General features: G+C 36.7%; 1 protein-coding gene across 4 annotated transcripts in view; it reads left to right on the plus strand.

The window, feature by feature from the left end:
* The window catches only part of GALNT3 (polypeptide N-acetylgalactosaminyltransferase 3), a 46,329-nt gene that overhangs the window by 14,504 nt on the left and 5,991 nt on the right, over positions 1-25,834 (plus strand). For 3 of the 4 annotated variants that reach the window (XM_019922943.3, XM_019922942.3, XM_073807618.1), the window contains exons 2-9: positions 9,523-10,146; positions 14,369-14,541; positions 18,043-18,192; positions 20,207-20,441; positions 21,060-21,177; positions 22,612-22,812; positions 24,821-24,952; positions 25,157-25,258. In XM_019922943.3, the coding sequence (XP_019778502.1) occupies positions 9,632-10,146; positions 14,369-14,541; positions 18,043-18,192; positions 20,207-20,441; positions 21,060-21,177; positions 22,612-22,812; positions 24,821-24,952; positions 25,157-25,258 (1,626 nt within the window). In that variant the 5' untranslated portion in view covers positions 9,523-9,631. The remainder of the gene's footprint in view (positions 1-9,522; positions 10,147-14,368; positions 14,542-18,042; positions 18,193-20,206; positions 20,442-21,059; positions 21,178-22,611; positions 22,813-24,820; positions 24,953-25,156; positions 25,259-25,834) is intronic. The other variant, XM_073807619.1, reaches the window with a different exon arrangement.

Below are 25,834 nucleotides of genomic sequence, written 5' to 3' on the forward strand. Positions count from 1 at the left end.
CCTGAGCCTTTTCAGCAGACGACACTGGAGGGACACTGAAGGTAGAAGGAGCTTCTCTTCCTGGTTTCAGGGTGGCTCACTAGCCAGGTTCTTGCTGGGCACACTTTTCCTCTACTGCCCCACATGGTTTTCTCCAGTGCTAGGTAACTGCATGGCACAGCTTTCTCTGGAGTTGGCACCTCCTTGCCCCCTGCACTTTCTCCAGAGATTGATTTGTGTACTGGCTGCAGCCACAGACACCATGGACCTATTCCCAGCCGAGATCACCATTCCCCATACTCTTTCTTTAGCCCTACACATGTACACACTGGGAGCCCCACAGCACTGGGTGTCTAGGGAGCCTCGCTGCCCAGCTTTTATCTCAGGTACCAGCCTGGAGCTACACTGGCCCAAGATGCACATGAAAGTGCACTAGACTCCTACAGAGGACAGCTTTCCAACTCCATCAGCAGCCAGCAGTTTTCCTCAGCACCTAGCAAGTTCCAGGGTTTGACACCTCTCTCTGAATGGCTTCTTCCAGGATCCAGAGGGAGTATCACCAGTGAGGCATCTCTGTGACTCTTCCACCATCAGGGAGCCAGTGCTCTGCCATCTCCATTAAGATCTCTGGATCTCAGCCCTCAAGAAGGGATGGTTCTTCCTTGGGCCTTCATCTCAGCCTTAGGGGTGGTGGTTGCCCCTTATATCTACCACTCCTGTGTTCTTCAGCATTCTTGTTAACTCTTACTAGCCAATTCCCTGTTACTCCAGTCCTCTCTTAATGATAGATAAAACTTTCCTTGTTCAAATCACTATGTAGTTTCTGTCTCCTTACTAATCCAAAGCCATCAACTATGTTTCAAGGTAAATAGTTAGACGGACAGATCTTTCAAAATGCAGTGCTTCTGCCTGGGGGAAAAATCAGTTAAGTGGACAATCTGTGGAACCCCTGGAATCACTCCAGTAGAGGAAAAATTCCTCTACCCTCTAGTGTGCCATAAATAATGTAGTATATCTTTTATATGTTATGTGAAATTCATTCATAGGTGCAGATGTGGCAGGAGATAGTATGTGAGCCTCCCTCCCCACTTACCCTGTTACCCCCATGGGTAAGTGTAGCTCTGTAATTACTTGTTTCTTCCAAACTGAAAAGATAGATTGGCTGGTCCACAAATCAAGATCCCGGCTACAACGTTTCACCTAAGATAAAGTTAATGGAGATATTTATCTGACCAGGTGTGGCTGAGAAGCTGGATGTCAGACTATGCCCTTTTCCTTATTAACCTGTGCCTTACAGTTGCTGGAAGTCAAATCTGTCACTAGGCTTTTTGTCTCATAACCTGAGGATACCTAGGTTCAGAAGTCGTCCTACTTTATGACAAAAGTCATCCTACTTTCTGACAATTTCATGCATTTAGTTGGCTGCTGGTGGCATTTTCCAGCCACGCAGAGCAGCTTTACTTGATCTTTAGCTGGGATCTTTGAGGTATGTCCGCTGCGTGCGGCTTTCTCAATGTGGTTTGCTTTGCATCAGTGTTTGTCACTTGTCATACATCCGGAAGTTACTTCCTCTCAGAATTGTTGGCGAGAATGTGAACGTGGACTAAAACATAATCAAAACTAACAAACCACAGTAGCAAATCACCATGAAATTTGATCCCATCAATAAATACAAACAGAAATGACTTCCTACCACTCCTCAATTCCCTAACATTTTCACCAGCAGATGAGGGGCACTTAAAATTTCTGCCCAAGTACTTAAGGGTTTATTATCAAGGCAAGTTTTGTTTTGTTTTGTTTTTAAATTCAGTTAGAAAATCCAGCTGATAATACATGGGAAAGATCCAATGAGTATTAATTCACAGTAGTGTACTTTTGTTAATCTACAATCTACACTGTGATTTGAGGGTGTAATTTTGTAATTTCTTGCTTTGTGTAGTTATTCTTAAGTCTTTACAGCATGCTTTAACTCAAGTTGTAAGTAAGTTTCACATAACAATTAGGCTTTGTGCCAATTAAATTCAACTGGAACCAGACCTTAAATCCCTGGAGTTGTAAATGTTTATTGTCACAAACACAGAAACAAGAAATGGAAAGAACCACTGTCCGCTTATTGTATTAAATGTTACTCTCATGTGCAGTTATGAAGTTCTACATTTCACTGCTTTACAAGATTTTTTTAGGTGGAATTTTAAAATTAAACTAACAACTAATCTTGCAGTGTGTGCTTTTTCATGTGGAAGGACAATCATGACTATAATGATGGATGATGGATCTTATCTTGATGTTTTCCCACCTGAATATTCATTTAAACAATATCCCCAGATGATTTACTGCCACATCATAGTTTAAGAAGCCATGGTCCAGATACCTGGAAGCACAGTTTTGCAGTTATATTATCTTAACTTATGAGATTTTGGTTTTTTTTCTGTTCAGATGGAAGCATATTTTTACTCCTGAGAACAATTCATTGATTTTAACCCAGTCTCACAGACTGTTAGAATGGTGCATATTGTTTTAACCTTTCAAAGTATCATTTTGTGGATATCTTTATTTATTATTAATGCCTTTTTGTAATGTCTACATATATACTAAGGTATAGATTAATATTTTTTAAGACCAGAAGTTCTCTGAATTTTATTCTAACTTTAGACATTTATAGGGATTTGGAATTTAGAAAATCTTCGAATTTTAATTTTTTTTTCTAGTTTTAAAAAACTATTTCATGGTATTCCCTTCTCTTCTTCTGCGAATGTGATCTTTTATAATTAGCAATTGACCATTTTGGATAGGCATGTTTAAAGATTTTAGAAAGAATACAAAAAGAACAAACCCTTTGTCTGCTAATCATTTCTAATGTGCAAATACAACATTTCTAATGTGCAAATATCCTGAGCTTGCTGTTGTGCTGAGTCTTTTAATTCTCAAACTTAATAATCCAATTAGAAGTTGGTTTTGGAGAGATTAGTTTTGTTTCACTGGCTGTTTTTCTTCTTTTTTTTTTTTAACAACTTTATTGGAGTATATTTGCTTTACAATGATGTGTTAGTTTCTGCTTTATAACAAAGTGAATCAGCTATACATATACATATGTCCCCATATCTCTTTCCCCTTGCGTCTCCCTTCCTCCCACCCTCCCTATCCCACCCCTCTAGGTGGTCACAAAGCACGGAGCTGATCTCCCTGTGCTATGCGGCTGCTTCCCACTAGCTATCTATTTTACATTTGGTAGTGTATATATGTCCATGCCACTCTCTCACTTTGTCCCGGCTTACCCTTCCCCCTCCCCGTGTCCTCAAGTCCATTCTCTAGTAGGTCTGCGTCTTTATTCCCGTCCTGCCCCTAGGTTCTTCATGACCATTTTTTTTAGATTCATATATATGTGTTAGCATACAGTATTTGTTTTTCTCTTTCTGCTGTTTTTATATGGTCTTCAAGTTTGGCAAGTAGTGTGGTCTAGGAACATGGTATTATTCCCAGGAATAGAAATAAAGAATCCTAGTTAATTAATTAGGATTATCTCATTAATTAATTAATTTGGATTATGTCTTTTATTGTTCAGAGTCTCAGTTTTTCCATGTTTATGATGGGAATAAAATATTTTAAAAATGATTTTACAACATCATAATTTGGAATATAACCTCAATGCCTCATTTATATCAGCAGTTAATCCCTTAGACTTTTCAGGAATCCTTGGGTCATTCTTGCTTTGGATTTTTTATCTTATCCCTCCGTGTCAAAATAATTTCCTTAGTTTACATCAAGAGTTTATTTTGAAAACCTGTCTTTGGAGTATTAGAAATTAATAATGTGGTTGCCTTTGGTTAGATGCAGTCCTTTTCTTTTTTTTAAATTTAATTTTATTTATTTTTTATACAGCAGGTTCTTATTAGTCATCCATTTTATACACATCAGTGTATACATGTCAATCCCAATCTCCCAATTCATCACACCCCCACCCCCCACTGCTTTCCCCCCTTGGTGTCCATACGTTTGTTCTCTACATCTGTGACTCAATTTCTGCCCTGCAAACCGGTTCATCTGTAGCACCTTTCTATGTTCCACATACATGCGTTAATATGCGATATTTGTTTTTCTCTTTCTGACTTACTTCACTCTGTATGACAGTCTCTAGATCCAGATGTAGTTCTTTTCTCATCAGGTGCTAATTTTGCCCAAAGTCCTGTTACCTGAACCAGTGATGCTTAACCTTTGCCACCCTTTAGAATTATATGGAGAGTTGAAAATAACAACAAAAGCAGGGCCTAAGCCTCATCCCTAGAACAACAAAAATAATTGTATACTTTAAATATGTACAACTTGTGCATCATGTACACTTCAGTAAAGCTACGAAAAAAGTTTTAAAAAGTCTCTTTTTAATAATACATAGTGATCCAAACAGCTGGAGTTCCTTCCTCTCAATAAAAGCCACAATTGTCAAAAATAAACGAATAAATAAATAATAAAAATAAATAAAATCAAATTCTGTAGAGATGGGGCCTAAGGCACTGCAGTTTTAAAGAGCTTTCTGTTCATGTGTATCCAGAATTGAAGACCACTGATGGAGATGCTTAATGTTGAGTGTAATTTATCATTAATGGAAGGCTGATATTATACATTAGCAGCAAAGAAAAGTCATACACAGTCCCTGGGGGATCTATGTTGGAATCTTCAACTGATCAGCAATCAATAAAATAAAATTATTCCCTTAGAAATAATCTGAAAAAAGCAAAGCATCATGTTCCTACTTTAGTAGACTCTACCGCTAAGCAGTCTCAGTTTCTTAACCCGCCATTGTCAAAATCTACAGTCTCATCCTCCTCGATCTTTATTTCCAAAAACATGCTCTGAAAATAGTTTTTTTTTTTCTTTTTTTTAACTCATTTGTCCAGAAAACCTCACTTGAGGTGATGTGAGGCTGTCTGTAGTTTTTTTCTCCTAGGTTTTCCCCTTACTTCCTTACATTTATAGCATCGATTCTTGACTCCTTTATAAAGACCTTACTTCAGACAACTTCAGTGAAAATCTCAGGATTTTACATCAGACCTGAGTTGGAATACAGTTGGGGAAATGCTGGTCTTCCACTTAAACTGAATGACCTTGGCCAAGCCACTCAATCTACTTGGCTCTCAATGTTTGTCAGTAAAATGGGAATAGCATAAACTTTGCAAGATTGTTGGAAAGACTAAAAGAGAACTTATGTAGTAAGTGTTAAAGTATCAGGGACCTAATCAACATTTAACAAAAGTTAACTATTTCTGATAGTAAATGAAAGCTTTGTCTTCTTTCATCCCTTTTCTAGTCAACAAACATTTATTGGGTACCCATTACGTCACCAACATTGTGAAGTGCCAAAAAAAACAACCATGAGTAAGGGAGATACTATTCATGTCCTTTATGAGCTTGTCTTGACTCTCTCATTAGAGATATCCTATATTAAAACCTAACTGAGTGACTCGCTTAAATAGATAAACATGCACACAGTATAGGATTATTACCCTATTGATGAACTCCTCTAGTTTATAATGCATCCTTAGAAAAGAACTCTCTTCCACTGGCCTCATTAATTCAATCCTTCTTTCCAATTCCCCATCCTACCCACAGATATGATTTCTGGCATAAAATGTTTTGGAAAACCCATCACTACTGTAGAAGGATCTCACTCTGGGGCTTCCCTGGTGGCGCAGTGGATAAGAATCTGCCTGCCAATGCAGGGAACATGGGTTCGATCCCTGGTCCAGGAAGATCCCACAAGCCACGGAGCAACTAAGCCCGTGAGCCACAACTACTGCGCCTGTGCTCTAGAGCCCACGAACCACAACTACTGAAGCCCGCATGCCCTAAAGCATGTGCTCTGCAACAAAGAGAAGCCACTGCAATGAGAAGCCCACACACCGCAACGAAGAGTAGCTCCAGCTTGCTGCAACTAGAGAAAGCCCTCGCGCAGCAATGAAGACCCAATGCAGCCAACAAATAAATTAATTAATTAATTATTTTTTAAAAAAGAGAAAGATCTTGTTCTGTCATCTCCTTCTACTCTATACTTTCCCGGGACTCTTTCCTGTTCTATGTTGTGTTAAAACATTCTAAGGAGACCACCTCATTCCTTCTCAAATTCCTAATCTAGCTTATCCTGGCTACTGAAGAAATTTAGTATCACTAAATAGCACTGGAGAAGGGGATATTTGATGGTTGTCTCAGAGACAGAAAGGGGGATGAACATAAGTTAATTTATATCTATCTGTTGTCAAGCATGAATATATATATATATTTTTGTGTGTGTGTGTGTGTGGTACGCGGGCCTCTCACTGTTGTGGCCTCTCCCATTGCGGAGCACAGGCTCTGGACACGCAGGCTCAGTGGCCATGGCTCACAGGCCCAGCCGCTCCGCGACATGTGGGATCTTCCTGGACCGGGGCACAAGCCCATGTCCCCTGCATCGGCAGGTGGACTCTCAACCACTGCGCCACCAGGGAAGCCCCAAGCATGAATATTTTATGCAGAAATCATATTTGTGGGTAGGCCATTAGAAGAGAGAAAGGTGATCAGGTTGTATTTCATAAGTTGGGGAACCATTATCCTATGAAAACTCAACATTTTGGCCATCCTTATCTCCCTGGAACCTCTTAGATCATTGTTGCCCCATTAGTCTGAAAGTGTCCTGAATCCTAAGCCCTAGGATCTTGGGGGCATGACTACAACTAGCCTATTGGATTCTCTGCCAAAGTTCATTTCTGGTTTGCACTAAAGCCCATTGGACCAGGTCTCGTGAAGTTTACTTTTAAAGATCAACCACTGTCAAACAATTAACATCTCTCAAGGGTAAGATGTAGATTGTATCCACTTGACATGGATACATTATCTGACAATCTATTCTCCCTTGATTCTCCTTTGTTTTGTTTTCTCATTCCTTTTGCTCTTTCTTTCCAGTTTCTCTTTTTTCCTCCCCTAACCCTTAATTGTAGCTATTTCTCTGGCCTTCTTTACTTTATATACTGTAGGTGAACTCTTTTGTACCCCAAGACTGTCAAAGTTCATCTTTAGCACAGAGCTTTTCCCTAATTTTCAGTCCTATGTATCTTTTTGCTCATGGGAACTCACCTTGGAAACCCTACCAGCACCTCAAATTTGTCATGACCAAAATTGAACATCCCGTCCCAAATCTTTCTACCTATATTCCCTGCCTTTGTCAATGTCATCGCTCTCCCCATCCACCTCCCATTCTTCTCTTTCTCTCACCAAGTCCTATTCGATCTCATTTCTTGGACTCTCTTGAGTCAGCCCTCTCCATCCTTCCTGCTTCCCTCAACTCTTTGGTATACGTTACCTTTACTGGTGCCGAGGAACCTGTGGTTTTTCTAAAACATAAATATGATTACGATCCTTCCTTAAAATCATTCAGTACTTTCCATTCTATTCATTCAGGACAAAATTGGTAGATTCCAAATTCACTGTGACCTTTAACTGACCTTCCAGCCTCACCTCCTGCCCTTTCCTGCCTGTGCCCTCCACTTCTGCCGTACCCAAGGATTGACCACATCTTTTCTTGCCGTATGCCTTTGCATCGACCATTCCCTCTCTCTCCTCTCTCTTGTCCACCAGCCTAAAAATTGCTTATGTGTCAAGATTCTGCTCAGTGGTGTCATTGCTGGGAAATTTTCCCTAACATTTCTTCGTATCCTCCATGTGCTTTCGTAGTCTCCATCACATCATGCTGCTTTGTGGTTGCCTGTTGAAGTGCCATCGTTCATACTGACCTCTGCTCCTTGAAGCTTACCTTTAAGGTACCTTAATAGCCATAGCCTAGCACAACATTTGACAAGTAGGAAACGATATAACCGCAATTGTGTGGTCCGAAACTCCTTACATTATATCTTAAAATGATGTTAAAATCTTAAGAGGTCATTTTAATCCTTACCTGAGGCTCTTGAAGCAACCAAAGCTCAGAAATATTGGAATCTCATTTTTATGGGCAAAACATCATAAATGAGGTCTCTGCTGGAACCAAAGTATCCAGTCTGTACTGAAAACATATAGAGCAGTCCAATTAGAAATAGTATGTAGAACTAAGTTTTCAAGTTCTGCCTATTTTGTTTATTCAGCTTCAAATTTTTTGCTAAAGGCCAGAGAATCCATCTCAGAACTTGGTTTTCTTATTTTAAATTTAGTAATATCACTAAATTTTAAATTTAGTGATAACTTTGGAAAAGAAGTTAAATAAAGTGTTAATTTTTACTCCTATAGACATTTTTCTTAAAATGTGTTTAGGGTTAGGGAGCAAAGGCATTTTCCTTGCCCTTTTGTCTCTGCTAATTACTTGACTGACTATAATGGTGCATGGTATGTAATCATGTACTGAACCCTTCACAGTACATTTTTTTAGACATCATGAAGAAAGTCCATCTTCACTGTGATTCAGGCAGTAGTCAATGTCCTCTTTTATTTTTCGTTTCTTTTGCTCCTGATGTCCCATACTAGGGTTTGGTAAACATGCTTCTCTGTTCTTAGGATCAACTGCAAGCAGCATTTTGTTGCACCAGATACTGCTTTTATAACTTAATGATCTCTATTGCCTCTTTAGAGACACTTCCAAGTGATGCTCACTGCCATTTTTTTTTTCTATTTCTTCTTATTTTTTTGTGTTTGTGTGAGTTATTGAAAATAGCTGTTATATAACAACAACACATTATCTTAATTTTCCAGTCTTTATTGGATCTGTTAAATTCAACAAGTGCTATCAAGTGAGCAGATTTGGGAGAATGCCAGTTTACTTGGTGATGAAGCTGCTTTATCATCTTAATTGATTTAGCTGAAGTTCATAGGTTGATGGTGAACTTCTTAAAAGCCACAGTTTTAGATGTATGCCTGACAGTACCTGTCAGTGTACCTTTGCTTTCTTATGGATTACCCCTTTCTTTACAATCAGCTTAATGAAGTTCTTTAGCCCTTTGGTTATTGAGCTAAGATTTTTTTAAAAAGTAAATTTATTTGTTTTAATTTTTTTTTTGGCTGTGTTGGGTCTTTGTTCTGTGTGCGGGCTTCTCATTGTTGTGGCTTCTCTTGTTGCAGAGCACGGGCTCTAGAGCGCAGGCTCAGTAGTCGTGGCACACGGGCTTAGTTGCTCCGCGGCATGTGGGAATCTTCCCGGGCCAGGGATCGGACCCGTGTCCCCTGCATTGGCAGGCAGATTCCCACCCACTGCACCACCAGGGAAGCCCCAGAGCTAAGATTTTTAAAAAAAAACTCAAAATATATTTATAAAACTCATTTATGCATATTATATGGCAGATATTAGGCAGAGTTAACAATGTATTTTTTACTGGAGAGAAGTCTCTAATATTTTATAACCCCAATAGATTATAGTTAATGATAGCAACTGTGTTCTTCCAGAAGTGTAATTTTCTTGAGGGCAAGATATCTTTGTATTGTTATTAACCATAAGAGTACATTGTTTATAGCTTATGTTCAGTTGTTGGCTGAGCGAATGAAGTGAACCATGCCCATAGGAATGAATAGCTACTAACCTGTCATTTCTGTTTATAGGTATTGCAATTTAAGGAAACCTTCTTGCCAGCAAATCTATGATAAAAAATATATGTAACAGAGGAAACTGTAACTGTTATTTGTCAAGTGACAAGCTTTTAATGTCAGAATGGCTCACCTAAAACGACTAGTAAAACTACATCTTAAAAGACATTACCATAAAAAGTTCTGGAAACTTGGTGCAGTAGTTTTTTTCTTTATAATATTTTTGATTTTAATGCAAAGAGAAGTAAGTGTTCAATATTCCAAAGAGGAATCAAGGATGGAAAGAAACATGAAAAACAAAAACAAGATGTTTGATTTAATGCTAGAAGCTGTAAACAATATTAAAGATGCAATGCCAAAAATGCAAATAGGAGCACCTGTCAGGCAAAACATTGATGCTGGTGAGAGACCCTGTTTGCAAGGATATTATACAGCAGCAGAACTGAAACCCATTCTTGACCGCCCGCCTCAGGATTCTAATGCACCTGGTGCTTCTGGCAAAGCATTCAAGACAACCAATTTAAGTATTGAAGAGCAGAAGGAAAAAGAACGTGGAGAAGCAAAACACTGTTTTAATGCTTTTGCAAGTGACAGGATTTCTTTACACCGAGATCTTGGACCAGACACTCGACCTCCTGAGTATGTTGAAGAATATTCACTGTTTAGTGTTTATCAGGAGGGTTTTCAGGGGAGGGGCATTAGTTAAGGAAGTTGCTTGTTCTTTAGTCACTTTGAGGCAAAGAATCGACAAATACCATTTATTTAACCTGTCTTAATTATTTTTTGCTTATTGTTATTGAGGCTAGATTTCTATATCTATGTTTAGTGAGGCATTGCAGATGTGAAAAATTATCATCTTAGAAATTAGAAAACTGAATTCTAGATCTGACCTCTATAGAACCACAAGGAAATCCTTTATTCTTAAATGCTTTAGTTTTCTCATCCATTTAGGAGGAAATATGAGGTGGATTTTATGGGAAATGTGGGAGGTGGAGGAGTTGTTTCTGTTCTTCTGTGTATTGCTATAGAATAGAAATATTAAAAACTGTGCCAAGATTTTGGAGCTATGATAGTTTATGAGCTAAGTCATGGACTTTGTGGCTACTTTTAGTGCTATAACTACATTTCAGAATGTCCTGTGTTTTGTAACCTTTCTTTTAAGAGACAGTATTGTTTTTTTATCTGTTTGTTTTTTGCGGTACATGGGCCTCTCACTGTTGTGGCCTCTCCCGTTGCGGAGCACAGGCTCCGGACGCGCAGGCTCAGCGACCAAGGCTCACGGGCCCAGCCGCTCTTCGGCATGTAGGGATCCTCCCGGACCGGGGCACGAACCCGCGTCCCCTGCATCGGCAGGTGGACTCTCAACCACTGCGCCACCAGGGAAGCCCGACAGTATTGTTTTAATTACTAGTTCAACTGTGATTCTTTCTCTGGAGTTTTGTTGAATAAGCTCTTGTATTTATAGAGTTTTCTCCCTTTCTCTTCTGAGAGGCCAACATTGCTTTTCATTGTCACTTTGTTTACATGTTAATCTCAAATATACAGTATTTTGATTAAAATCCCCCCCAGCCCCCGATTCTACTGTGCTGTCTCTTTGTTCTTAGTTAACCATCTTGTTATCTTTGAGGTAGTATTCAAATGCTCTATTTGAACTGAAACAGCTGAAATGAATTTCAGCACTTTTAAACAATCTGTAGATTTGTTAAAAGTGCAAGATAGACAAACTGTAAGCAAACAGTGCTTACATATTTTGCTTTCTAGTTATGAGAATTAAATTTATAAGTGAACCTGAAGAAAAGTACTTTAGTAGACTTAGGTCTATTGCTTCCTTCATATTTTTCTAGGTTTATGATCATGAATACCTGCTCCAACTATGAGTTCCTCAATATTGAAGCTGTGTAGATTAGATTTCTGTGGCTCTATTCTAATCTGTGTGATTCAAGGTTAAATTGCTCATCATTTTAAATGAATGTGTGAAGAAACAAATGAATGTAAAATATTCTAGTTGTTCTGACAGGGCATAGTATAGTTCCTTTTTTATGCTAATAGGTTAAAATGCAATATGGCCCTTTACTGATTTTGGGAGAGGTCTTGATTGAAAAGCAATTCCCATCACAAATCAAGAAGCATGATTTTTATTCTCTGACATGACAAAGGGAGCTCAGGATAAGCCTTTTCTCCAATATAGCTTTGAGAAACTGCAGTAATATTCAATAATGTTAATCAATATGTAAGTGCAAAATAGCTATGCACACAAAGAACCTTTTTTTTTGGACAGGAATGTGTACCTAGAACTGTGAAGATTTAATACTTTCATACTTTAAATTTAACTTATATCATCAAGGAACACGTTTTCTGAAGAACTGCTAATCTTTTACATGCTCATTAGAAATATAGATCCAGTCTCTCCCGAAGCCAGATGGTCTTGTGACTGATAATTTAAGCACATTTCTGGATGCCAAATTTTTCAAATGGTTTGACTGGGAATCTGTAATCACTTTGGCAAGTTATTTGAATTTCACTACTTTAAATGACATGTGAAACAACTTTTAAACATAAGTTGAGCATGCTAATTGTTTCAAAATAAATGGGGCTTATGAAATCATACTGTGAAATTTTATTATCACTTGCATTGATGATATAACATGACACTTTTACTTGATATTAGTACTTATCAGTTAAGCAAATAAATCCTTGCTTAAACTGAGGGAAAGCCTTGTGAGATTAAGGAGATAACACTTTATTAGTGTGAATTTTTTTTTTTTTTTTTTTTTTTTTGCGGTACGCGGGCCTCTCACTGTTGTGGCCTCTCCCATTGCGGAGCACAGGCTCCGGACGCGCAGGCTCAGCGGCCATGGCTCACAGGCCCAGCCGCTCCACGGTATGTGGGATCCTTCCGGACTGGGGCACGAACCCGTGTCCCCTGCATCGGCAGGCGGACTCTCAACCACTGCGCCACCAGGGAAGCCCTAGTGTGAATTTTTGTAAAGTGTCATACTTTAAATCTTCAAAACCTTTTCATAATTCTATATTAATACTATATTAATTAGTCACGTGGCAAATAAATATAGGAAAAAAATTTTTTTAAATCCCCAAACTCACTCCCCAAAATGCTTATAAGACAAAATTATAAATATTTTTCCTAAAAAAGAAATACTATAGTATGGAGCTTTTCATAATTTTTACTTATACTTTTATGTTGGCTTATAAGACTTTATGTATTAAAAATACAAGCTTATATTTAGTCATTTGTTTCCGTGTAATTTTAATTGGAAGATAGATAAATAGGTAGTTTGTGTTTGGACTTTATTTTTAATTGATAGTTTATCCAAAATTCACTTTAGAATAAATCATTTGCTTTCATCTACCAGTGAGGATGAATGTGATTATTTTCTTCTGGCTATGCATGTATGTTACACTTTAAAATCATGATGGTCCTAGAAAGCAAAATCAGTTTCACCTTCCTCCTCTTTTCCTACTCAGTGGTGTTGACACCCTTTCAATATTTTATCCCTAATTTAATTCCTTTCTTATCACTACAAATATTTCGACCTAAAGACGTCCTCTCAGGAAAGGATTTGAAACACATTCATACTGAGGTATGGCTGTAAATGTAGTAATTAATGAGAGTTTGTAGAATCTCTCTTTTAGGGTGGCTTTCCCAGGCCACCATTCTGGGGGCTCTGGTTTCCCCATTGGCCCTGGCAGGGCAACCAAAGTGTGCTGGGCTCCTATCTCCATGAGTGAATGGTTTACTTCCTTACCTTTGGGTTTGAACAGCACTGTTTGATTGTTCACACACTACTTATAGTGGCTTTTGACTGTGTAGGAGGATTTCATAGTCTGTTGTCTAAAATTGTACAACCATTTATGGTTATCAAAGATCCAGTTATTTTACTTATTTATCTCTACCATAGATCACACATGTTTTATGTCCCAGCTTCACTCTGTTTGATTTTACAGTGTTTTGAAGCCCTCTCCTATATGTTATTTCATTTGATCCTCACCTCAACTCAGCAGGTGAGGGACTGTGGTCATCTCCATTCTCAAAGCCTGGAGATTGTACAGACCCACACACACCCCAATGGCTTCATATGAAGATTATTTTCATTGAGGATGACATTGCTATCAAAATGAATTCAAGATAAATTTATAACTAAAGTTTTTAGTGAATGAGTAATACCGCTAATCAGTCAAAAACTATTTAGGGTCTCTCTCCTTACTGGAGCAAAATCTTTAACACAGCATGGCATGTGACATATGGTAGGTACTTAAGTTTTTGCTGAAGGATATAGGATTTTTAGTAAGCAATTTTTTCCCCTTTTGGTTCAGTTACCGGTTAAGGAAATTGATTAAACTTAGAAAATATTACATTCCTAGGAAAGTATCTAATTTAAGATAATCTCTACAAAGATGAATATTCATTTAATAATTAAAAATTGCAAATGTTAAGAAAAATGCATGATTTCTACAAGGAAAGAAAAAAACTTGGTTTGTATTTGAGCAGTTACAAGTATTTGCTATTTTTACAGGTTGTCTCCCTTCTAGGTTATTTTTCTTATTTAAAATGTTATTTGTATTTAAAATTATATTATGGAGAAAGCTTACAATAGCATGTTTTAATTCGTGACATGTGATCAATATCAGTGGACATGATCTCTGGGTAAGTGGTCTATTTGTAAGAAATTTTGTTTTGATCTATTTGCCTTTATATAGCATTAAGATCATCTTACATATAAATAAAGTGTCCACTATCATTTCTATTGTTTTAAAGGTTTAAATAATGATAATTTAGTAATGGTATAGCTGTGAAATAAAGTAATAAAATTCATAATTGTTCTTCTACTTTGACTTTTTCTAGATGTATTGAACAAAAATTTAAGCGCTGTCCTCCCCTGCCTACCACCAGTGTCATAATAGTTTTTCATAATGAAGCATGGTCCACGCTGCTTAGAACTGTCCACAGCGTGCTCTATTCTTCACCTGCCATATTGCTGAAGGAGATCATTTTGGTGGATGATGCTAGTGTAGATGGTAAGAAAGCACATGCAAATTACATTGTTTCCTAAATAAATCCATGTGGCGTTGTCCAAAGTCTATTTGGGTATATGGTGCTCTCTGTATGCCACCTCAGATCTTGAATATAGTGTCTTGGATGCTATATATGATGGATGAAGGGAGAATCCAAGGAAGTCCATATTCAAATATTTTGGAGTTCAGAAATGTGTAAAACGTGTGAAACACCATTATTTATAACTTTGTAGTCCTCAATATGAGACTTTTATTGTAAGACATAGTGGTTAAGAGCACACACTTGAGCCTTGAGTTAGGCTGCCTTGATTTGAATCCCAGTTCTGGTCCTAACCAGCTATGTAACTTGGGAAAGTTATTTAACCCCCTTATACCTCAGTTTCGTTATCTGTAAAATGGGGGAAATGCCATATTTCATCAAATTTATTGTATAATACATCATTAGTTTACATACCAGTAGAATAAAAGACCCTTACAGCCAATTAAACGAACATGCCATCGCTTATAAGAAGTATATAATTGTATAGCTTAGAAATGAGGGAATACATTAGTATATAACTCCTAGGGTTGTTTTAAAGATTAGAAGTATTCATATAAATAATCTATTAATTAATAATATCAAAGAGTAGTTAAAAATTACTGAAGAGTTACCACATCCTGTTTTATTTTGGCGCTTTTAAATATTCCAATACCATTTACAAAGCTAGCCAAAATCTTTAATGAATTTTCACTTAATTTTATGTCAATAATCAGTTGCTAAGTTACACATTTTAAATTGGACTCACAAGGATAATCAGACAAATACTATAATTTGCTGAGTTTTCAAACATTACAAGTATTTTAAGTACCAAACAAATACATATTATTTCAACGATTGCAAAATTTATTCCTGAAAGAGCCCAAGTTTGGAACTAGATTCCTTAAAGTCAAATTCTAGCTCCAGCACTAATGAGCAGTTTCCTTATATCTGTAAACTGAGGATAACACTCTTCCGTCAAATCCAAAGCACCATCTACTGTAAGGTAAGTCATTACTTTACAGACCATGGGGAAAAAAAACCCACTACCTATTAGATGACATGTCATCAATTAGTTATAAGATGTATCCAGACTTTAGACGTGGTTGTAAGTGAATAAAGCATAACATTTTTAACCTAATGTTTCAACCATTTTAATCTTTTCTTTCCTAATCACTGTCTACATAAACATATAATGTTTATCTAATTATATCCATGTCAGAAATCTAGTTTTGAAATCTGACATTTTCATGTAACATTATTAGCCTGTTTCTGTTACCTTCAAAACTTTAATTTTAATGACAAAAATGGACTAGATACATTTTACTTAACCATTCACTTTTATTTACCCCTTAGCCTTACTATATGTAATACTACAATAAATATCCTTGTGCTTATGTTATTTTCTCTTTTTTTGAATTATATCCTTAGATAAGTTAGGAGAGGTAGGACTGCTTGGTCAAAGGGTCTGAGTATTTTTTATAATTCTTTATAGCAATCAACAATAGATTTGGAAAAGTTTTCTTGGCGAGGGCTATCTTTGAATAGTAGTGTAATTTGTCTTATTGAATCAGTCAAAGAACTATCTAATGAGTCCCCCACTGTGGAAAATGTGTCCCTCGTTACCACAGAAGAGCTTGTGAAGTAGAAACCATAGTCCCTGACCTCAATTTGCTTAAGGAAAAGCAGCATAAATATGTAGGTACTCAGTTAACTGATAGCTAAATCCCAATGATAGCAAACAAAATATAATTAAGATTTTCAGAGCATAGACCATGTGCTAGTTAGTTCTTGTCTTAAATGTTTTATTTGTACAATAATCTCTCATTGTATCCTCCTAACAATTCCCTGTGAGGATTAGTCCTATTAGCCCCATTTTTTCTATTATCTCACTTTATAGGTAAAGAAACCGAGGTACAGTAAGGTAAAATAATTTGCCCAGGGTCACATAGCTAAAAGTAATGGTGCTATAAATCAAACCCAGGAAATCTGATTTCACGGCTTTGTGTTTTTAACTTCATAAAATTAGGGTGTGGATGGGGGCTAAATTTAAAGGGCAGGTAAGAATTTATAGGAAGTTCAGAAGTTGTGGATGAATAAAAATTTCTTAACATATGAACAGTGGGAGGGTTTATTGAAGGAATCTGTAGTGACTCCGTTTTAAAAATCAACTCCCATTAAGACCTTTAAAATGTTTCTATTTTTAAGTTGCTGCTCTATAAGTCTATGATTAAAGCAGAAATAGCTATGATTATATTTTTAAGACAAATTACAATCCTACTTGTCTTTCGGAGTATTAATTCTGAGGTACTTAGAAGGTGTTAAATAAGTTAATCTGTTACTCTGAGACGATAATGTTTAGATAGGCTTATTTTTCCGCAAAAGTTATTCCTGGACTCTTACCTCCTTCATGAATGTTTAAGCTTTAAATAAGCAACTCTCTTATCTGCACCACTGGAGAATTTTTAAAAATATGTAATTACAGATAAAGTCAAAGTCACCTGCAATTGCTTCTGAAATCTGGTAGAAGCAAACATCTACCCAGGATGTTTGCTGGTGTTCTCAATATTCCCAAATCTTTTTGAGTCTGTGCTATGGGTCCAAGAAGGCCACTTGAAGAACTGCATTATATACTCAACAAAGAGTCAAGAATTCAATGGTGAACAAGCAGGATTAAGACATTGTTTAAAAATATGGACAACACTTGATTGACTTGATTGATGTGTTTTTCTTTTACCTGCTATTTTAACTCTTGCCTAGTATGTATGTCATCCAAATTGGACTATGGAGTATCTTAAATTATACACACCCATGACTAAAATTTTGCCTGTTTCTAACCTCATTCCTGATTTACATACTCTTTTCTTCCTTCATATTTTTACTGGAAAAAATTCTGTGTCAGGAGACTCTAGAGTTTTCAAAAATTTTTTGCTGATTCTTTGTAGAAATATTCCCAAACTGCTGTAGCCCTGGATTTTCCTACTCATCTTTCTCTCAAGATTTTGGTCTTAAATTATTTTGACCACTGCCTAAATATCAGATAATTTTTTTGATACTTGAAACTTTTCTATACATTTGCAGATTTAAATGCCAATTTAAATAAGAATCAAATATCTTTTTGGCCAAATTCAGTTTCTTTCACTCCTTTGTCCCTTTCCTCTGGCCTCTAAATGAGTCTTCTTAACTCCTGGGGCCTATTCCTTTGGAAGTCTCCCCCTCCAAACACATTGTGTTTACTGATATGACATGGGCAGGATAACTATGTGTGGTAATGTCACGCATTATAATCGTTCAAAAGTTAAGATCTGTATATATAATTTTTGTTTTCCAATAAGAGTTGAAGATATAATTTTTGTCTTAAGGATGGATGTGTACAACCGTTAAGATTATGCATGTGGAGGACCCATTGCTCTGTGGTTTCTTTATTAGCTTTCATATATATGAAAATATACTTAGAAAGGAGTTAATCTTGATTTTTTTTCTTACAGAGTACTTGCATGGTAAACTAGAGGAATATATAAAACAATTTTCTATCGTAAAAATAGTCAGACAAAAGGAGAGAAAAGGTCTGATCACTGCAAGGTTGCTAGGAGCAACAGTAGCAACAGCTGAAACACTCACATTTTTAGATGCTCACTGTAAGTATACAAGTATAGACATAGTTGTAATATTTTCCCTCCCCCTCCCTCTAACTTAAAAGGTAAGGAAGCATTTTCTTTAAATGCCTAATTGCATTTTCTTTAACATCATTTTCAGCTAGTGATTATAGCAGTGACAGCCCAAGCAGATTACAGCTCTGGGTAGGAAATTCCTTTCACTTATTCAAAGATCTTACGTCCTTTTGTTTGAGGCTCCTTAACTTTATGGCCTCCAGTGAACAGCTTCCCCAGCGACTTATCCATGCCTAGGATTTTTTCATATGCTCATTTTGTCAAAAAAATGTGGTTTTCCTTATTATTCTTGATTACTACACTTTAAAGTGAGTGAAAGTTTTGTTTAAGTGTAGTCAACCCTATCATTAAACTTTGTCCTAACACTTTTACTTTTTATATTTCAGGTTTTTTTTTTCCCCCAAAGATTCACACACTCCTTTTTGTGCCAAGTTAGGGGTGCCCCTTTACAGCTTCTGGTATCTTTCCCATGAATGTTGTTAGTTTTTGTTGCTGCTGGGGTTTTTCTCTTTGTATTTTGATTTTTTTTCAGTGTCAGTGATTTTAAATAAAGTACTTAGACAGTATTTTTAGAGTCAATGTTTAATGTACATGTTAGGTATTATTAAAATGTCACTTATTCCCTCGAGCTCTAAGTTTAGTGAGTTTTACTCTTTGTGTGAGTGTTTAGCTTTGGATTGGCCAGCCTTTAGGTTATGTTTGACCAAGCAAATGGTTTTGAGCATACGCTAATTTTTACAGAAGGGCTTTTGGATTTGCTTGAGTCTCTTTAGAGCTTTCACATTCAGTATTCTCTTTTTTTATTCTTTTTTTTAAATGGTAGAATGGGAACTGCCTTGTCCTGTGACTATTTTTTTTTTTTAATAAATTTATTTATTTATTTTTGTTTGTGTTGGGTCTTCGTTTCTGTGCGAGGGCTTTCTCTAGTTGCAGCGAGGCGGTGGCGGGGGGGGGGGGCGGGGGGGGCACTCTTCATCGCGGTGCGCGGGCCTCTCACTGTCTCGGCCTCTCTTGTTGCGGAGCACAGGCTCCAGACGCGCAGGCTCAGTAGCCGTGGTTCACGGGCCCAGCCGCTCCGCGGCATGTGGGATCCTCCCAGACCAGGGCTCGAACCCGTGTCCCCTGCATCCACAGGCAGACTCTCAACCACTGCGCCACCAGGGAAGCCCTCAGTATTCTCTTAATACCCAGCATTTAAGAAAGGTCTAAAGGTAATCCAGGAGAGGTGTTTTCAAAAGGAAATGGCTGCTTCTCCAGCATTCCCTCTCCTGGTCCAAAAATTACAATACTGTCAGACTGGGCATTCTTCCCCTCCAGGCAAATGAGTCTGATGGTCCTCCTGGACCATGACTGCCAAACTCCACTGAATGATGGGAAGCCCTGAGTAGCATTGTACATGCCACATCTCCTGAACTCTATGTGTGATGTGAGACAGCCTGGCCTGGGGCCAGAACCCAGACCTTTCATGCCACTCCTCCACTCTCTTTCATTAGCGCTGGGCAGGTTTGAATGGTACTTCGTCTCCAACTGCTAAAATCAGAATATTCTGATTCCTTTACTTATTTTCTCCTAAGAACCTGTCAGAGAAATAAAGATTTCAGTTACTCTACTCAGGGAGACAAGTTTAAGTAAATCAGAACACTTCTGGAGCTAGGTGGTATGGATCAGCAAAACATTATCCTTGATTCATGGCCCATTTTAAACAGAAATACACAGTCTGAAACTTAAATATATCAGTATCATTTTGCTTCCATTGTAAGGTTAAAAAAATCAGTCATTTCCTAACTATGCTTAATCTTGTCTTATATTTTTCATCCTACCCTTATCTCACAAGAAACCTTTAAGAAATCTCCCCTATATAAATGTTCAAAACACTAAAGACTTGGTTATTCTCATTTCTCTGTAAACCCTCTTCCAAAACACAAAAGGAAAAAAACCCTGAGTGTTTTCATTGAATTAATTAAAATTGTATTCCTTCTAGGTGAGTGTTTCTATGGCTGGTTAGAACCTTTGTTGGCCAGAATAGCTGAGAACTACACTGCTGTCGTGAGCCCAGATATTGCATCCATAGATCTGAACACGTTTGAATTCAACAAACCTTCTCCTTATGGAAGTAACCACAACCGTGGGAATTTTGACTGGAGTCTTTCATTTGGCTGGGAGTCACTTCCCGATCATGAGCAGCAAAGAAGGAAGGATGAAACTTATCCAATTAAGTAAGATGATTGCTCTCAAAGTCTTATATACAGTTCAAGTATTTGAATATGTATGCATTCTTTGCTTTTTACAGTAATTTCTACAAAGGTAATTCACATTAACAAAATAAAGAATACACATATTCTGTATAGAAGGAATAGGAAAGTCATTTATATATTTATGTACTTGTTTATACATGATGTTACTGAGTAGGAAGTAGAATTAAGTGAGCTCTTATGTCTTCCTTATAATCATTACTTAAGAATCTTTTTTGTTTTTGGCCGAGCCATGAGGCCAGAATCTTGGTTTCCTTACCAGGGATCGAACCCGGGCCCCCAGCAGTGGAAGCACGGAGTCCTAACTACTGACCACCAGGGAATTCCCTTGAGAATCTTTTAAGTTTGGTTAGAAGACACAATAATTTTGTTCCGCTAGGGAAGGATACTTAAAGTTCTTCCTCCCCATCCCCCAAAACTTGACTTTGAAGATAGCATTTTTAGTTTTTATTAATCTATATAAAGCCTTGAAATTGTCATCTCTCTTTAATTTATTTGTACATTTGATTCAGTTGCTCTTAAAATATGTTTTTTTCCTTATTTGGTTTTTATAACAAAGTTTAACAATGGATTATTTTTCAGAACACCCACTTTTGCAGGAGGCCTTTTTTCCATATCAAAAGACTATTTTGAACATATTGGAACTTACGATGAAGAAATGGAAATTTGGGGAGGTGAAAATATAGAAATGTCTTTCAGAGTAAGTTTATAAATATAGCGCTTATACTAAACAATGAAATATATATTTCTAGTTGGCTGATACAGATTATCATGGATGAATGTAGTCTTTACTTTTTGTGCTTTCTAAAATTTAATTGTTAGAAATTTTAGAATAAATATATTTCCTCTTAAAGTGTAACTTAATATATTTATTTATTGCTGCCAGTGTAACAAGAAGAATCAGTTAAACGCCTGTGTCCAGGCAGTAACACCAATTAATGCACTTGTAGCTACTGAATTCCAGCCAAGATAAATATAATTAAATCTACTGCTTCAGGAAATTGGTTGATTATCAAGCGAGTCAGCATGGAAAAACATTTATGTATAATTTTAAAGGACATTGAACTTAACTCTTCGGATTAAACAAGCTTTTTTTCCCTATACATATTAAACGTTAATATGAGAAATAAAAGAAAGGTGTTAGATGGTCTCCACATATACGTATTTGATTTCATGAGTTCATTTTCTACAATGATTTTGTCATTCATTTCTTATCACTTAGGCTGGAATGTAGTGGAAAAAGAACTGAACTAGGAGTTGGAAGATTTAAGTTTTGGCTCTGGCTTCATCACATAATGGCAGTGATGATCTTGGCCAAGTTTGAGCTGCTTAAGGCCAGGGGTCTTGTTTTATTCATTTAAGTATTCCTAACCCCCAGCACATGTTGGATCTTAAGCAGTCTGTTGAACAAAACATATCACCAAGCTTTCTCACTTGTTTAAAAAAAAAGAGAGAGAGAGAGAATACAACCACTGCCCTAATATTAGCACATATTATTAAACATGACTTTTAGATTTTTCATTTATGGCAGAACAAACTGTCAAGATATTTAAGTGAGTAGGTATTGATTTAGTGATTTGCCATTTTAGAGTTAATGCAAATAAGTTCTTTGACCCTCTATCTCTAAATAGTATGAAGTTTTTATAATGATCAAGTTTAATAGATTGTGCTTTGGTAATAATGACTGTCTGGAATTTGTTTCTTGATCACAAAATTGAATATACAAGAGATAAATAGAGTCTGGGCTCACTTTCTCCAAGTCTGCTGTGGAAGTCAAATGCAGAAGAGCCATTGGTCTTCTGTGTGGATACTAGATAGCTTGAATAATTTTTGCAAAAAAAAAAAAAAGAAGAAGAAATTGTGGACTTTTACTTTTATGAGAGATCTGAAATCACTATTTTGTTAAAGTAATTTCTGAAAATGTGAGGGGTTTTTGTCTCTTGGGTCTGTACCATTTAATAATAGTTCTTTATCTTTGAGAACTTAAATTGAACTGGCAGTGAACAGAGACTATTTGTAAAGCTGCAATAAATCTCTTATTTTGTTTTTATTAGTATCTTAAAGGTGAACTTAAAAGCAACACTTTGATTTTCCTAAAATACTGTAAATTTAAACAAATATCATTAATTATCAGGTGTGGCAATGTGGTGGGCAGTTGGAGATTATGCCTTGCTCTGTTGTTGGACATGTTTTTCGCAGCAAAAGCCCTCATACCTTTCCAAAAGGCACTCAGGTGATTGCTCGCAACCAAGTTCGCCTTGCAGAAGTCTGGATGGATGAATATAAGGAAATATTTTATAGGAGAAACACAGATGCAGCAAAAATTGTTAAACAAGTAAGTTAGGACTAAATAATTAAATTATGGTAAAAATCCACAAGTTCACATGTCCTTTTACCTGTTTGAGTCAACTCAAGCCTAAAACATTTTTTTAAAAAGTTATTTTTAAAGCTGGGCTTTTGAACTCAAAAATATATAACTCATTGATGTCAGTTTTCTTTTCTTTCTTTCTTTTTTTTTTTTTGAAAAAGTCAAGTAAACTGCATTTAAAAAGTTGAGGCATTCTACCTGATGTTACCCTTTTAATATGGAAGATATTTAGTTTTTGTAACTGCTTTGATTCAGTATTTTACTCAAAGAAAATAAGATTAAGTGGAACTGCTTTTAACTGGTTTTAGGTGATGTGATTAGCACCTAAATCAAGGTGCTTAGTGACATTTTGAACTGGAGAGCTAGACAGTGTCAGAATGGGGCAGGAAAATGAACCAGAAGTATCAAGCTTTCTTATTTCCAGTTCTGGTTCCACTGCTCCCTGGAGGGGTGACTTTGGCAAAGCCCCTTGAGACTGTGAAATGGTTATGGTGCTTCATAGGGTGGTTGACAGATTGGCCTGACATGGAGCATGTGCTCCACCACGTTTCTTCTCTCTCCCTCCCTGTCTTGAGATAAAATACTTGCCTGCCTCCCAGAGCAGCTGTGAAATAAGGAAATAATTGCTAACAAATGCATGGCACTGTGGTTGTTATTGACCTGTCCTAGATCAAAGCTCTGCAGAATCATCATGCCTAATGCATTAGAACTGAGTCCCAACAGTTTCAACATTGGATGTGGTAAATAAACTGGAGAGTTTAAGGACATGCTTCGGCAAATGGCACCGAACTCTTTGTAAGAAACAGTGCCGATTTGCAAGCCGGTATATATTGGGATTAAAGGGCATCAACATTTCGAATGTCATAAAGAAAGATCTGGTTACCTCATTTCACTTTTTCTTTGGTCTCTGGTATCTCCCTGTAACATGTCAGTACCATGCAAAGTCAGAGCACTATGGGGTCAGATTGCTAACTTTTTACCCAGGGCCACCAAAACAAATCGGGCAGATTGTGTACTGCACAAAAGTGCTTGGCTAACCAGGCGAGTGGATGCTAAATACAGTTTATGCTCTCTTGTCACCAACAGAGGGGCAAGTGAGCCAGCAAACCCTTGTTCTTAACATAGGGCAAGTAGATCCATACGGTAAAATGCATAAGCTACCCAGAAGTCCTTCAGAGTTTCATACTTTTTGCTAAAACACCTGGGTTCAAAACATTGAAGGTGGCAGAGAAAATATTTTCCTTAGTTGAACTGATAAGCTTGAGTATTTACTTTTTCATATATTTAGGCACCCACTGTAAATTTTCTTTAAAATTTTGCCTGTACCAAATACCTTTTCAATTTTAGTGCTTTTTTTTTTTTAAGTTTTCTTAGTCCTTTTAAATAAGGTAAAGGAAAATAAAATACAATTGATTAAAAACTTGACTTTTTCTACTAAAACATTGTTATTGTTAGGATATTATTAGAAGATAGTGTTAGGAGTAAGCAATACCCTTAAAACTAGAAAAAAATATTCCCAACTGTGTTGCTTTTTGTGGTCTTGACTGGAGAAGAGATATGTTACATGATGCACAGTTGGCACTGTTTCTCTGTACCTGCTTTCTCACACCACACTTTACAGACCACTTTTGCGTATAAAACTAGGATCAGTTTTGGATGCCCCCACTACCATTTTTTGCCTTCAGCATTTCGCTAGGGATCTTTGTCCCATGACAGAGGTTTGTGGCACAAAGGAAGAATAAAATAGCACTCGGTCGGCACTGCAGTGGTCCTTGATTCTCTTTGAAGCCAGAAGTGAGCAGCCAGGCATACTTGTTGCCTGAATGAATGGTGACTGTAGTTAAATCGCATCTTATATTTTGGCCCAGAATTTTTTTTTTTAAGACCTAAATGTAAATACAAATAGTAGCATTCGAAGTACTTTATCAGTTCTGTTTTAATTAAACATCCGCCTTCACTTCTCATCTTTCTCCAGAAGTCATTTGGTGATCTTTCAAAAAGATTTGAAATAAAGCACCGCCTTCAGTGTAAAAATTTTACATGGTATCTGAACAATATTTATCCAGAAGCGTATGTGCCAGACCTTAATCCTGTTATAGCTGGATATGTGAGTATTTTCCTGTTCCTTTTTAGTTGGTATATTCCCTTCCACCAATATTTATGTGATTCAGAAAAATTGCTGAAATATTTTCTGTTTTATTGCTTTTGAGATTTTACATTATTATTAACACCACTTCCTGAAATTAACTGCGAAAAAATATAAACCACATAGATTTTTAAAAAAATTTATAACTTGAAAATTTCCCTTTAGATTAAGAGTCTTGGTCAGCCTCTATGTCTGGATGTTGGAGAAAATAATCAAGGAGGCAAACCATTAATTTTGTATACATGTCATGGACTTGGGGGAAACCAGGTGAGCACTGCACTAAAAATCCTCCCTTCTCTTTAGTACCTACAAACAGAAGTAAGTTGTTGCGCGTTTTTCAGAATCCCTAAATCAATTTTATGTTCCGGTAAACTGGTATGTGAAACGTTTTTAGATTAAGTTTGGCAATTCATATAGAAGTTGTAGAGTACTTTATTTTGATTTTCACTCTGCCTCTGAGAGCAGTTTGAGGTTGCTTACCCATTTAGTAGAAAGGTAAATGAGAAAATAATAGAATAATACCATTTGAAATGAAAAACAGGATCTTCTATGTGAATCTTTGATGTTGCATGACTATTAGCATGGTGATTTTGCTAAATTATACGTAAAGGCTATATTTAACTGGATTTGACAGCAAATAACATCATGTTCATACTGTATTTTTGTGGTTCATGATATTAAAAGTTTGATGGAGGTACACACACACACACAGATATATACATATACATATACATATATGTACATATATGTCGATGTGTATATATATTCATATCTTAAAATTTTCCTTATACACTATATATTAGAAGAAAACATAATTATATAAGTAGTTACATTCTTTTAGAA

Source organism: Tursiops truncatus, chromosome 7 (assembly GCF_011762595.2).
Source record: "Tursiops truncatus isolate mTurTru1 chromosome 7, mTurTru1.mat.Y, whole genome shotgun sequence".
Taxonomy (NCBI): domain Eukaryota; kingdom Metazoa; phylum Chordata; class Mammalia; order Artiodactyla; family Delphinidae; genus Tursiops; species Tursiops truncatus.